Genomic DNA, 13,362 nt, shown 5'->3' on the forward strand with positions numbered 1-13,362 from the left:
CGCATGCATGACAGGAAATAAAAATACATATTTCTGTCTTACGTAATATGTATATATATATATATATATATATATATATATATATATATATATATATATATATATATATATATATATATATATATATCCTGGTTAGTGTGTATCATTGTCTTGTGTAATCTTTTTTTCATAAGACTTTAGTTAGTAGCCAATCAAACAACAGCCTGCCAGGCTGCTTTGACATTAACATTCGCAGCAGCACTTTTGATGTATGCTATGTTTAAATGTTACATGCATCGGTTATGTAACACACTGGTAATACTCATGTGCATTAGCAGTGGAGTGTGTGTGTCGTACCGGAGCTGTAGCTGTCGGTGGAGGACTGGGAGATGGAGCGGGAGAGGGAACGCCGGCCCGTCTTGGTGGGGAACTTACTGAACTCCTGCTTATCCTCCTGGTTGGCAAACTGAATCTGCTGGAGGAACAGCAAGAACGACACAGTTAATCTATACCCAAACAGCACGTTCAACCATTAACACGCGAGAAAAGAGCCATTACTGAGAGAATACTACAGCTAATTAGCGTTAGCCATTGACTGATGCGGGTAAATGAACCACCGCGTATGGTTTACTAACTTCAGGGAAAGTGCAGCCATTAGAACATGACCTTTACATCCTTTAACCTCAGTTCCAGGTGTTCAGCGTGTTGTAATGAAATGCTGACACAGAATCGAGCGCACAGAGGAGATTCTAACAACGTGCACACTTTCATATAGCCTGAAAGATTGCTATAAATAGTGCAACACTGCTGCAGTGGAAGTTTGTACAGTTATATAATAGACAGTGTGAGGGGAAAAAACCCAGTACACAGTCTTCAGCCTCCCAAAGAAACGATTTAATTATGTAAAACTCAGCTGAATTAATAATGAGGCCTTTAGCTGAATGATGAATGCAGTTGTCTGCGCAGACAGACTGAGCGTTAGCGGGTTGGCAGTTAGCCGTGGCTCTGCTATACTGTAGTGCTATAAATGAACTTCAGCATTATCAGGACTTCAGTCCTGTGCTGGTCGTTTGCTTGAGCTGCAGTTGTTTCACTTCCTGTGACCACGTGAAACCGTATGAAACCGTATGAAACGTTTTTGGAAGCCTGTGACTGAAACGTAAGAAATGCTGCCAACAACTCTGAGACAGAGAGGAAAACAGTCATGTCTGAATTTAATTGAGTTTAGCAATAGAGATGGGACCGATCCGATACAATATCGGTATCGATATTGACGTAATCCGACGAATCGGATATCGGGCGGGCGCTGCCGATCCACTTACCGATCCATATTCCAGTCCAAAGCTTGAGCTGAACAATAAATCCGCCATAACGTTAACACAAAACGCATCCCTGATCAGGATTCCAGTTTAACAGTTTACCCTGAACCCCCAGCAGCTTCAGTCTGCGGCTGACTGAGTAACTTTAGCTGTTTATCTACAAAAAAGTCCATAATCTGGAGAGTTTTCACTTTGGAAACGCTGTACATCAGAACTGTAACGAGGCTGAAGTTGGTTTGATATTCGCAGCTCCAGATTCGTTTGGCTCGATATTCGCAGCCTCGTATTCCCCGGCTGAAGTTGGTTTGATATTCGCAGCTGCCGCTTCACTGAACCACCGTGAACTAAAGGGAGCGTTCACAAACACCCGCTGTTTATATTAAACACCTCACAGATCAACACTGAAGGAGATAGAATGAAGAAAAGCAGTACATCTGTTTATTAACAATGTAAATATACAATATATTATTAAATATGATTTTGTATATTGTAAAATATTTATTTTAATTACTGAATTTATAATTGTATATTACAATAAATAATTAAATATATATTTAATAAAATTATATTTTAAAAGCCATTGCGCTCAAAAAATATGAGGCAGATGTTCAAGTGTGATTTTGAAGAACTTTTTCATCTTGGGCCAGAACACATACACATCAGATGAAGAGAACTACTCTCCCACTTTGAGGAAAACCTGGAATTAGCCTGGCCCGAGCTGATTTTATACTTTAAAATGAACTGGCAACATGGAATACCGATCCATAAAGCACAATTTTTTTATGTAAAGCTGATGTTCTAGTGTGATTTTGAAGGACTTTTTCATCTTGGGCCAGACCAAATACACATGATCTGAAGAGTACTAGTCTTCTACTTTAAGAAAAAGCTGGAAATAGCCTGGCCCAAGCTGATTTTATACTTTAAAATGAACTGGCAACATGGAATACCGATCCATAAAGCACAATTTTTTTATGTAAAGCTGATGTTCCAGTGTGATTTTGAAGGACTTTTTCATCTTGGGCCAGAACAAATACACATGATATGAAGAGTACTAGTCTTCTTCTTTAAGGAAAACCTGGAATTAGCCTGGCCCGAGCTGATTTTATACTTTAAAATGAACTGGCAACATGGCCTACCGATCCATAATGCACAAAAAATTGAATATAAAGCTGATGTTCTAGTGTGATTTTGAAGGACTTTTTAATCTTGGGCCAGAACAAATACACATGATCTGAAGAGAACTAGTCTTCTACTTTAAGGAAAACCTGGAAATAGCCTGGCCCGAGCTGATTTTATACTTTAAAATGAACTGGCAATATGGAATACCGATCCATAATGCACAATTTTTCTTTATGTAAAGCTGATGTTCCAGTGTGATTTTGAAGGGCTTTTTCTTCTTGGGCCAGACCAAATACACATGATCTGAAGAGTACTAGTCTTCTTCTTTAAGAAAAACCTGGAATTAGCATGGCCCAAGCTGATTTTATACTTTAAAATGAACTGGCAACATGGAATACCGATCCATAAAGCACAAAAAAATTGAATATAAAGCTGATGTTCTAGTGTGATTTTGAAAGAATTTTCATATTGGGCCAGACCAAATACACATGACCTAAAGAGTACTCGTCTTCTACTTTAGGGAAAGCCTGGAAATAGCCTGGCCCAAGCTGATTTTATACTTTAAAATTAACTGGCAACATGGCATACCGATCCATAAGGCAGAAAAAAGTTTAATTTAAAGCTGATGTTCTAGTGTGATTTTGAAGGACTTTTTAATCTTGGGCCAGAACAAATACACATGATCTGAAGAGAACTAGTCTTCTACTTTAAGGAAAACCTGGAATTAGCCTGGCCCGAGCTGATTTTATACTTTAAAATTAACTGGAAACATAGCATACCGATCCATAATGCACAATTTTTTTTATGTAAAGCTGATGTTCCAGTGTGATTTTGAAGGACTTTTTCATATTGGGCCAGACCAAATACACATGATCTAAAGAGGACTAGCCTTCTACTTTAGGGAAAGCCTGGAATTTGCCTGGCCCAAGCTGATTTTATACTTTAAGATTAACTGGCAACATGGCCTACCGATCCATAATGCACAAAAGAATTGAATATAAAGCTGATGTTCTAGTGTGATTTTGAAGGACTTTTTAATCGTGGGCCAGACCAAATACACATGATCTAAAGAGTACTAGTCTTCTACTTTAGGGAAAACCTGGAAATAGCCTGGCCCAAGCTGATTTTATACTTTAAAATTAACTGGCAACATGGCATACCGATCCATAAGGCAGAAAAAAGTTTAATTTAAAGCTGATGTTCTAGTGTGATTTTGAAGGACTTTTTAATCTTGGGCCAGACCAAATACACATGATCTGAAGAGAACTAGTCTTCTACTTTAAGAAAAACCTGGAATTAGCCTGGCCCAAGCGGATTTTATACTTTAAAATGAACTGGCAACATGGAATACCGATCCATAAAGCAAAATTTTTTTATGTAAAGCTGATGTTCCAGTGTGATTTTGAAGGACTTTTTCATCTTGGGCCAGACCAAATACACATGATCTGAAGAGTACTAGTCTTCTACTTTAAGGTAAACCTGGAATTAGCCTGGCCCGAGCTGATTTTATACTTTAAAATGAACTGGCAACATGGCCTACCGATCCATAATGCACAAAAAAATTGAATATAAAGCTGATGTTCTAGTGTGATTTTGAAGGACTTTTTAATCTTGGGCCAGACCAAATACACATGATCTGAAGAGTACTAGTCTTCTACTTTAAGTAAAACCTGGAATTAGCCTGGCCCAAGCTGATTTTATACTTTAAAATGAACTGGCAACATGGAATACCGATCCATAAAGCACAAAAAAATTGAATATAAAGCTGATGTTCTAGTGTGATTTTGAAAGAATTTTCATATTGGGCCAGACCAAATACACATGACCTAAAGAGTACTCGTCTTCTACTTTAGGGAAAGCCTGGAAATAGCCTGGCCCAAGCTGATTTTATACTTTAAAATTAACTGGCAACATGGCATACCGATCCATAAGGCAGAAAAAAGTTTAATTTAAAGCTGATGTTCTAGTGTGATTTTGAAGGACTTTTTAATCTTGGGCCAGAACAAATACACATGATCTGAAGAGAACTAGTCTTCTACTTTAAGGAAAACCTGGAATTAGCCTGGCCCGAGCTGATTTTATACTTTAAAATGAACTGGCAACATAGCATACCGATCCATAATGCACAATTTTTTTTATGTAAAGCTGATGTTCCAGTGTGATTTTGAAGGACTTTTTCATATTGGGCCAGACCAAATACACATGATCTAAAGAGGACTAGCCTTCTACTTTAGGGAAAGCCTGGAATTTGCCTGGCCCAAGCTGATTTTATACTTTAAGATTAACTGGCAACATGGCCTACCGATCCATAATGCACAAAAGAATTGAATATAAAGCTGATGTTCTAGTGTGATTTTGAAGGACTTTTTAATCGTGGGCCAGACCAAATACACATGATCTAAAGAGTACTAGTCTTCTACTTTAGGGAAAGCCTGGAATTAGCCTGGCCCAAGCTGATTTTATACTTTAAAATTAACTGGCAACATGGCATATCGATCCATAAGGCAGAAAAAAGTTTAATTTAAAGCTGATGTTCTAGTGTGATTTTGAAGGACTTTTTTATCTTGGGCCAGACCAAATACACATGATCTGAAGAGAACTAGTCTTCTACTTTAAGAAAAACCTGGAATTAGCCTGGCCCAAGCGGATTTTATACTTTAAAATGAACTGGCAACATGGAATACCGATCCATAAAGCAAAATTTTTTTATGTAAAGCTGATGTTCCAGTGTGATTTTGAAGGACTTTTTCATCTTGGGCCAGACCAAATACACATGATCTGAAGAGTACTAGTCTTCTTCTTTAAGAAAAACCTGGAATTAGCCTGGCCCGAGCTGATTTTATACTTTAAAATGAACTGGCAACATGGCCTACCGATCCATAATGCACAAAAAAATTGAATATAAAGCTGATGTTCTAGTGTGATTTTGAAGGACTTTTTCATATTGGGCCAGACCAAATACACATGATCTAAAGAGTACTAGTCTTCTACTTTAGGGAAAGCCTGGAATTAGCCTGGCCCAAGCTGATTTTATACTTTAAAATTAACTGGCAACATGGCATACCGATCCATAAGGCACAAAAAAGTTTAATTTAAAGCTAATGTTCTAGTGTGATTTTGAAGGACTTTTTAATCTTGGGCCAGACCAAATACACATGATCTGAAGAGTACTAGTCTTCTACTTTAAGTAAAACCTTGAATTAGCCTGGCCCAAGCTGATTTTATACTTTAAAATGAACTGGCAACATGTAATAACGATCCATAATGCACAAAGAAATTGAATATAAAGCTGATGTTCTAGTGTGATTTTGAAGGACTTTTTAATCGTGGGCCAGACCAAATACACATGATCTAAAGAGTACTAGTCTTCTACTTTAGGGAAAGCCTGGAATTAGCCTGGCCCAAGCTGATTTTATACTTTAAAATTAACTGGCAATATGGAATACCGATCCATAATGCACAATTTTTCTTTATGTAAAGCTGATGTTCCAGTGTAATTTTGAAGGACTTTTTCATCTTGGGCCAGACCAAATAGACATGATCTAAAGAGTACTAGTCTTCTACTTTAAGAGAAACCTGGAATTAGCCTGTACCAAGCTGATTTTATACTTTAAAATTAACTGGCAACATGGAATACCGATCCATAATGCACAATTGTTTTTATGTAAAGCTGATGTTCCAGTCCAATTTTGAAGAATTTTTTAATCTTGGGCCAGAACAAATACACATGATCTGAAGAGAACAAGTCTTCTACTTTAAGGAAAACCTGGAAATAGCCTGGCCCGAGCTGATTTTATACTTTAAAATGAACTGGCAATATGGAATACCGATCCATAATGCACAATTTTTTTTATGTAAAGCTGATGTTCTAGTGTGATTTTGAAGGACTTTTTAATCTTGGGCCAGACCAAATACACATGATCTGAAGAGTACTAGTCTTCTTCTTTAAGAAAAACCTGGAATTAGCCTGGCCCGAGCTGATTTTGTACTTTAAAATGAACTGGCAACATAGCATACCGATCCATAATGCACAATTTCTTTTATGTAAAGCTGATGTTCCAGTGTGATTTTGAAGGACTTTTTCATATTGGGCCAGACCAAATACACATGATCTAAAGAGTACTAGCCTTCTACTTAAAAGAAAACCTGGAATTAGCCTGGCCCAAGCTGATTTTATACTTTAAAATGAACTGGCAACATGGCCTACCGATCCATAATGCACAAAAAAGTACTAGTCTTCTTCTTTAAGGAAAACCTGGAAGTAGCTTGGCCCAAGCTGATTTTATACTTTAAAATGAATTGGCAACATAGCATACCGATCCATAATGCACAATTTTTTTTTTATGTATAGCAGATGTTCAAGTGTGATTTTGAAGAACTTTTTCATGTTGGGCCAGACCAAATACACATGATCTGAAGAGTACTAGCCTTCTACTTTAAGGAAAACCTGGAAGTAGCCTGACCCAAGCTGATTTTATACTTTAAAATGAACTGGCTACATGGTATAACGAGCCATAATGCACAATTTTTTTTATGTAAAGCTGATGTTCTAGTGTGATTTTGAAGGACTTTTTCCATCTTGGGCCAGACCAAATACACATGATCTAAAGAGTACTAGTCTTCTTCTTTAAGGAAATTTTGGGATTTGCCTGGCCAGAGCTGATTTTAGACTGCACAATTAACTGGCAACATGGCAGCACAAAAAAAATATTATTTAAAGCTGATATTCCAGTATGATTTTGGACTTTTTTTTTAGACCAAATACACATCAGATGAAGAGTTCTGGTATTCTCAAAATCAATGCTTTATACTCATTATTTCTGTGCAAAATGGCTTTCATGTCACGTTGCCAATTCATTTTAAAGGATAAAATCAGCTCGGGCCAGGCTACTTCCAGGTTTTCCTTAAAGAAGAAGACTAGTACTCTTCAGATCATGTGTATTTGGTCTGGCCCAAGATTAAAAAGTCCTTCAAAATCACACTAGAACATCAGCTTTATATTCAATTTTTTTGTGCATTATGGATCGGTAGGCCATGTTGCCAGTTCATTTTAAAGTATAAAATCAGCTCGGGCCAGGCTAATTCCAGGTTTTCCTTAAAGAAGAAGACTAGTACTCTTCAGATCATGTGTATTTGGTCTGGCCCAAGATTAAAAAGTCCTTCAAAATCACACTAGAACATCAGCTTTATATTCAATTTTTTTGTGCATTATGGATCGGTAGGCCATGTTGCCAGTTCATTTTAAAGTACAAAATCAGCTTGGGCCAGGCTAATTCCAGGCTTTCCTTAAAGTAGAAGACTAGTACTCTTCAGATCATGTGTATTTGGTCTGGCCCAAGATTAAAAAGTCCTTCAAAATCACACTAGAACATCAGCTTTACATTAAAAAAATTGTGCATTATGGATTGGTATGCTATGTTGCCAGTTCATTTTAAAGTATAAAATCAGCTTGGGCCAGGCTAATTCCAGGTTTTCCTTAAAGTAGAAGACTAGTTCTCTTTAGATCATGTGTATTTGTTCTGGCCCAAGATTAAAAAGTCCTTCAAAATCACACTAGAACATCAGCTTTAAATTAAACTTTTTTGTGCCTTATGGATCGGTATGCCATGTTGCCAGTTAATTTTAAAGTATAAAATCAGCTCGGGCCAGGCTAATTCCAGGTTTTTCTTAAAGTAGAAGACTAGTTCTCTTCAGATCATGTGTATTTGTTCTGGCCCAAGATTAAAAAGTCCTTCAAAATCACACTAGAACATCAGCTTTACATAAAAACAATTGTGCATTATGGATCGGTATTCCATGTTGCCAGTTCATTTTAAAGTATAAAATCAGCTTGGGCTAGGCTATTTCCAGGTTTTCCTTAAAGTAGAAGACTAGTACTCTTTAGATCATGTGTATTTGGTCTGGCCCATGATTAAAAAGTCCTTCAAAATCACACTAGAACATCAGCTTTATATTCAATTTTTTGTGCATTATGGATCGGTAGGCCATGTTGCCAGTTAATTTTAAAGTATAAAATCAGCTCGGGCCAGGCTAATTCCAGGTTTTCCTTAAAGTAGAAGACTAGTACTCTTTAGATCATGTGTATTTGGTCTGGCCCAAGATTAAAAAGTCCTTCAAAATCACACTAGAACATCAGCTTTATATTAAATTTTTTTGTGCATTATGGATCGGTAGGCCATGTTGCCAGTTCATTTTAAAGTATAAAATCAGCTTGGGCCAGGCTAATTCCAGGCTTTCCTTAAAGTAGAAGACTAGTACTCTTTAGATCATGTGTATTTGGTCTGGCCCAAGATTAAAAAGTCCTTCAAAATCACACTAGAACATCAGCTTTATATTCAATTTCTTTGTGCATTATGGATCGGTAGGCCATGTTGCCAGTTCATTTTAAAGTATAAAATCAGCTTGGGCCAGGCTAATTCCAGGTTTTCCTTAAAGTAGAAGACTAGTACTCTTCAGATCATGTGTATTTGGTCTGGCCCAAGATGAAAAAGTCCTTCAAAATCACACTAGAACATCAGCTTTACATAAAAAAAATTGTGCATTATGGATTGGTATGCTATGTTGCCAGTTCATTTTAAAGTATAAAATCAGCTTGGGCCAGGCTACTTCCAGGTTTTCCTTAAAGAAGAAGACTAGTACTCTTCAGATCATGTGTATTTGGTCTGGCCCAAGATGAAAAAGTCCTTCAAAATCACACTAGAACATCAGCTTTATATTCAATTTCTTTGTGCATTATGGATCGTTATTCCATGTTGCCAGTTCATTTTAAAGTATAAAATCAGCTCGGGCCAAGCTAATTCCAGGTTTTCCTTAAAGTAGAAGACTAGTACTCTTCAGATCATGTGTATTTGGTCTGGCCCAAGATTAAAAAGTCCTTCAAAATCACACTAGAACATCAGCTTTAAATTAAACTTTTTTGTGCCTTATGGATCGGTATGCCATGTTGCCAGTTAATTTTAAAGTATAAAATCAGCTTGGGCCAGGCTAATTCCAGGCTTTACCTAAAGTAGAAGACTAGTACTCTTTAGATCATGTCTATTTGGTCTGGCCCAAGATTAAAAAGTCCTTCACAATAACACTAGAACATCAGCTTTACATAAAAAAATTGTGCATTATGGCTCGTTATACCATGTTGCCAGTTCATTTTAAAGTACAAAATCAGCTTGGGTCAGGCTAATTCCAGGCTTTCCTTAAAGTAGAAGACTAGTACTCTTCAGATCATGTGTATTTGGTCTGGCCCAAGATTAAAAAGTCCTTCAAAATCACACTAGAACATCAGCTTTACATAAATACAATTGTGCATTATGGATCGGTATTCCATGTTGCCAGTTCATTTTAAAGTATAAAATCAGCTTGGGCCAGGCTATTTCCAGGTTTTACTTAAAGTAGAAGACTAGTACTCTTTAGATCATGTGTATTTGGTCTGGCCCAAGATTAAAAAGTCCTTCAAAATCACACTAGAACATCAGCTTTATATTAAATTTTTTTGTGCATTATGGATCGGTAGGCCATGTTGCCAGTTAATTTTAAAGTATAAAATCAGCTTGGGCCAGGCTAATTCCAGGTTTTCCTTAAAGAAGAAGACTAGTACTCTTCAGATCATGTGTATTTGGTCTGACCCAAGATGAAAAAGTCCTTCAAAATCACACTAGAACATCAGCTTTATATTCAATTTCTTTGTGCATTATGGATCGTTATTCCATGTTGCCAGTTCATTTTAAAGTATAAAATCAGCTCGGGCCAAGCTAATTCCAGGTTTTCCTTAAAGTAGAAGACTAGTACTCTTCAGATCATGTGTATTTGGTCTGGCCCAAGATTAAAAAGTCCTTCAAAATCACACTAGAACATCAGCTTTACATAAAAAAAATGTGCATTATGGCTCGTTATACCATGTTGCCAGTTCATTTTAAAGTACAAAATCAGCTTGGGTCAGGCTAATTCCAGGCTTTCCTTAAAGTAGAAGACTAGTACTCTTCAGATCATGTGTATTTGGTCTGGCCCAAGATTAAAAAGTCCTTCAAAATCACACTAGAACATCAGCTTTAAATTAAACTTTTTTGTGCCTTATGGATCGGTATGCCATGTTGCCAGTTAATTTTAAAGTATAAAATCAGCTCGGGCCAGGCTAATTCCAGGTTTTCCTTAAAGAAGAAGACTAGTACTCTTTAGATCATGTGTATTTGGTCTGGCCCAAGATTAAAAAGTCCTTCAAAATCACACTAGAACATCAGCTTTATATTCAATTTTTTTGTGCATTATGGATCGGTAGGCCATGTTGCCAGTTCATTTTAAAGTACAAAATCAGCTTGGGTCAGGCTAATTCCAGGCTTTCCTTAAAGTAGAAGACTAGTACTCTTCAGATCATGTGTATTTGGTCTGGCCCAAGATTAAAAAGTCCTTCAAAATCACACTAGAACATCAGCTTTAAATTAAACTTTTTTGTGCCTTATGGATCGGTATGCCATGTTGCCAGTTAATTTTAAAGTATAAAATCAGCTCGGGCCAGGCTAATTCCAGGTTTTCCTTAAAGAAGAAGACTAGTACTCTTTAGATCATGTGTATTTGGTCTGGCCCAAGATTAAAAAGTCCTTCAAAATCACACTAGAACATCAGCTTTATATTCAATTTTTTTGTGCATTATGGATCGGTAGGCCATGTTGCCAGTTCATTTTAAAGTACAAAATCAGCTTGGGCCAGGCTAATTCCAGGCTTTCCTTAAAGTAGAAGACTAGTACTCTTCAGATCATGTGTATTTGGTCTGGCCCAAGATTAAAAAGTCCTTCAAAATCACACTAGAACATCAGCTTTAAATTAAACTTTTTTGTGCCTTATGGATCGGTATGCCATGTTGCCAGTTAATTTTAAAGTATAAAATCAGCTTGGGCCAGGCTAATTCCAGGCTTTACCTAAAGTAGAAGACTAGTACTCTTTAGATCATGTCTATTTGGTCTGGCCCAAGATTAAAAAGTCCTTCAAAATCACACTAGAACATCAGCTTTATATTCAATTTTTTTGTGCATTATGGATCGGTAGGCCATGTTGCCAGTTAATTTTAAAGTATAAAATCAGCTCGGGCCAGGCTAATTCCAGGTTTTCCTTAAAGAAGAAGACTAGTACTCTTCAGATCATGTGTATTTGGTCTGGCCCAAGATTAAAAAGTCCTTCAAAATCACACTAGAACATCAGCTTTATATTCAATTTTTTTGTGCATTATGGATCGGTAGGCCATGTTGCCAGTTCATTTTAAAGTACAAAATCAGCTTGGGCCAGGCTAATTCCAGGCTTTCCTTAAAGTAGAAGACTAGTACTCTTCAGATCATGTGTATTTGGTCTGGCCCAAGATTAAAAAGTCCTTCAAAATCACACTAGAACATCAGCTTTACATAAAAAAAATTGTGCATTATGGATTGGTATGCTATGTTGCCAGTTCATTTTAAAGTATAAAATCAGCTCGGGCCAGGCTAATTCCAGGTTTTCCTTAAAGTAGAAGACTAGTTCTCTTCAGATCATGTGTATTTGTTCTGGCCCAAGATTAAAAAATTCTTCAAAATTGTACTGGAACAGTGGCTTTTTTGTGCAAAATGGCTCGTTATACCATGTTGCCAATTCATTTTAAAGTATAAAATCAGCTTGGGCCAGGCTAATTCCAGGTTTCTCTTAAAGTAGAAGACTAGTACTCTTTAGATCATGTCTATTTGGTCTGGCCCAAGATTAAAAAGTCCTTCAAAATCACACTAGAACATCAGCTTTACATAAAAACAATTGTGCATTATGGATCGGTATTCCATGTTGCCAGTTCATTTTAAAGTATAAAATCAGCTTGGGCCAGGCTAATTCCAGGTTTTCCTTAAAGTAGAAGACTAGTACTCTTTAGATCATGTGTATTTGGTCTGGCCCAAGATTAAAAAGTCCTTCAAAATCACACTAGAACATCAGCTTTATATTAAAATTTTTTGTGCATTATGGATCGGTAGGCCATGTTGCCAGTTAATTTTAAAGTATAAAATCAGCTCGGGCCAGGCTAATTCCAGGTTTTCCTTAAAGAAGAAGACTAGTACTCTTCAGATCATGTGTATTTGGTCTGGCCCAAGATTAAAAAGTCCTTCAAAATCACACTAGAACATCAGCTTTATATTCAATTTTTTTGTGCATTATGGATCGGTAGGCCATGTTGCCAGTTCATTTTAAAGTACAAAATCAGCTTGGGCCAGGCTAATTCCAGGCTTTCCTTAAAGTAGAAGACTAGTACTCTTCAGATCATGTGTATTTGGTCTGGCCCAAGATTAAAAAGTCCTTCAAAATCACACTAGAACATCAGCTTTACATAAAAAAAATTGTGCATTATGGATTGGTATGCTATGTTGCCAGTTCATTTTAAAGTATAAAATCAGCTCGGGCCAGGCTAATTCCAGGTTTTCCTTAAAGTAGAAGACTAGTTCTCTTCAGATCATGTGTATTTGTTCTGGCCCAAGATTAAAAAATTCTTCAAAATTGTACTGGAACAGTGGCTTTTTTGTGCAAAATGGCTCGTTATACCATGTTGCCAATTCATTTTAAAGTATAAAATCAGCTTGGGCCAGGCTAATTCCAGGTTTTCCTTAAAGAAGAAGACTAGTACTCTTCAGATCATGTGTATTTGGCCTGGCCCAAGATGAAAAAGTCCTTCAAAATCACACTAGAACATCAGCTTTATATTCAATTTCTTTGTGCATTATGGATCGTTATTCCATGTTGCCAGTTCATTTTAAAGTATAAAATCAGCTCGGGCCAGGCTAATTCCAGGTTTTCCTTAAAGTAGAAGACTAGTACTCTTCAGATCATGTGTATTTGGTCTGGCCCAAGATTAAAAAGTCCTTCAAAATCACACTAGAACATCAGCTTTACATAAAAAAATTGTGCATTATGGATTGGTATGCTATGTTGCCAGTTAATTTTAAAGTATAAA

The 13,362-nt window shown here is 36.8% G+C and overlaps 1 protein-coding gene and 1 long non-coding RNA gene across 4 annotated transcripts in view; one reads left to right on the forward strand and one right to left on the reverse strand.

The window, feature by feature from the left end:
- Window positions 1-13,362, reverse strand: part of ahcyl1 (adenosylhomocysteinase-like 1) — a 58,316-nt gene that overhangs the window by 21,656 nt on the left and 23,298 nt on the right. The window contains exons 1-2 of one of the 3 annotated variants that reach the window (XM_049485946.1): window positions 1,302-1,464; window positions 337-454 (exon numbers count right to left, since the gene is read on the reverse strand). In XM_049485946.1, the coding sequence (XP_049341903.1) occupies window positions 337-454; window positions 1,302-1,349 (166 nt within the window). In that variant the 5' untranslated portion in view covers window positions 1,350-1,464. Of the gene's footprint in view, window positions 1-336; window positions 455-1,301; window positions 1,465-13,362 lie in introns of those variants that run through there. The other 2 variants (XM_022671047.2, XM_022671046.2) reach the window with 2 other exon arrangements.
- Window positions 1-13,362, forward strand: part of LOC125806120 (uncharacterized) — a 288,259-nt gene that overhangs the window by 17,454 nt on the left and 257,443 nt on the right. The window lies entirely within an intron of this gene.

This window comes from Astyanax mexicanus, chromosome 12 (genome assembly GCF_023375975.1).
Source record: "Astyanax mexicanus isolate ESR-SI-001 chromosome 12, AstMex3_surface, whole genome shotgun sequence".
Lineage (NCBI taxonomy): Eukaryota > Metazoa > Chordata > Actinopteri > Characiformes > Acestrorhamphidae > Astyanax > Astyanax mexicanus.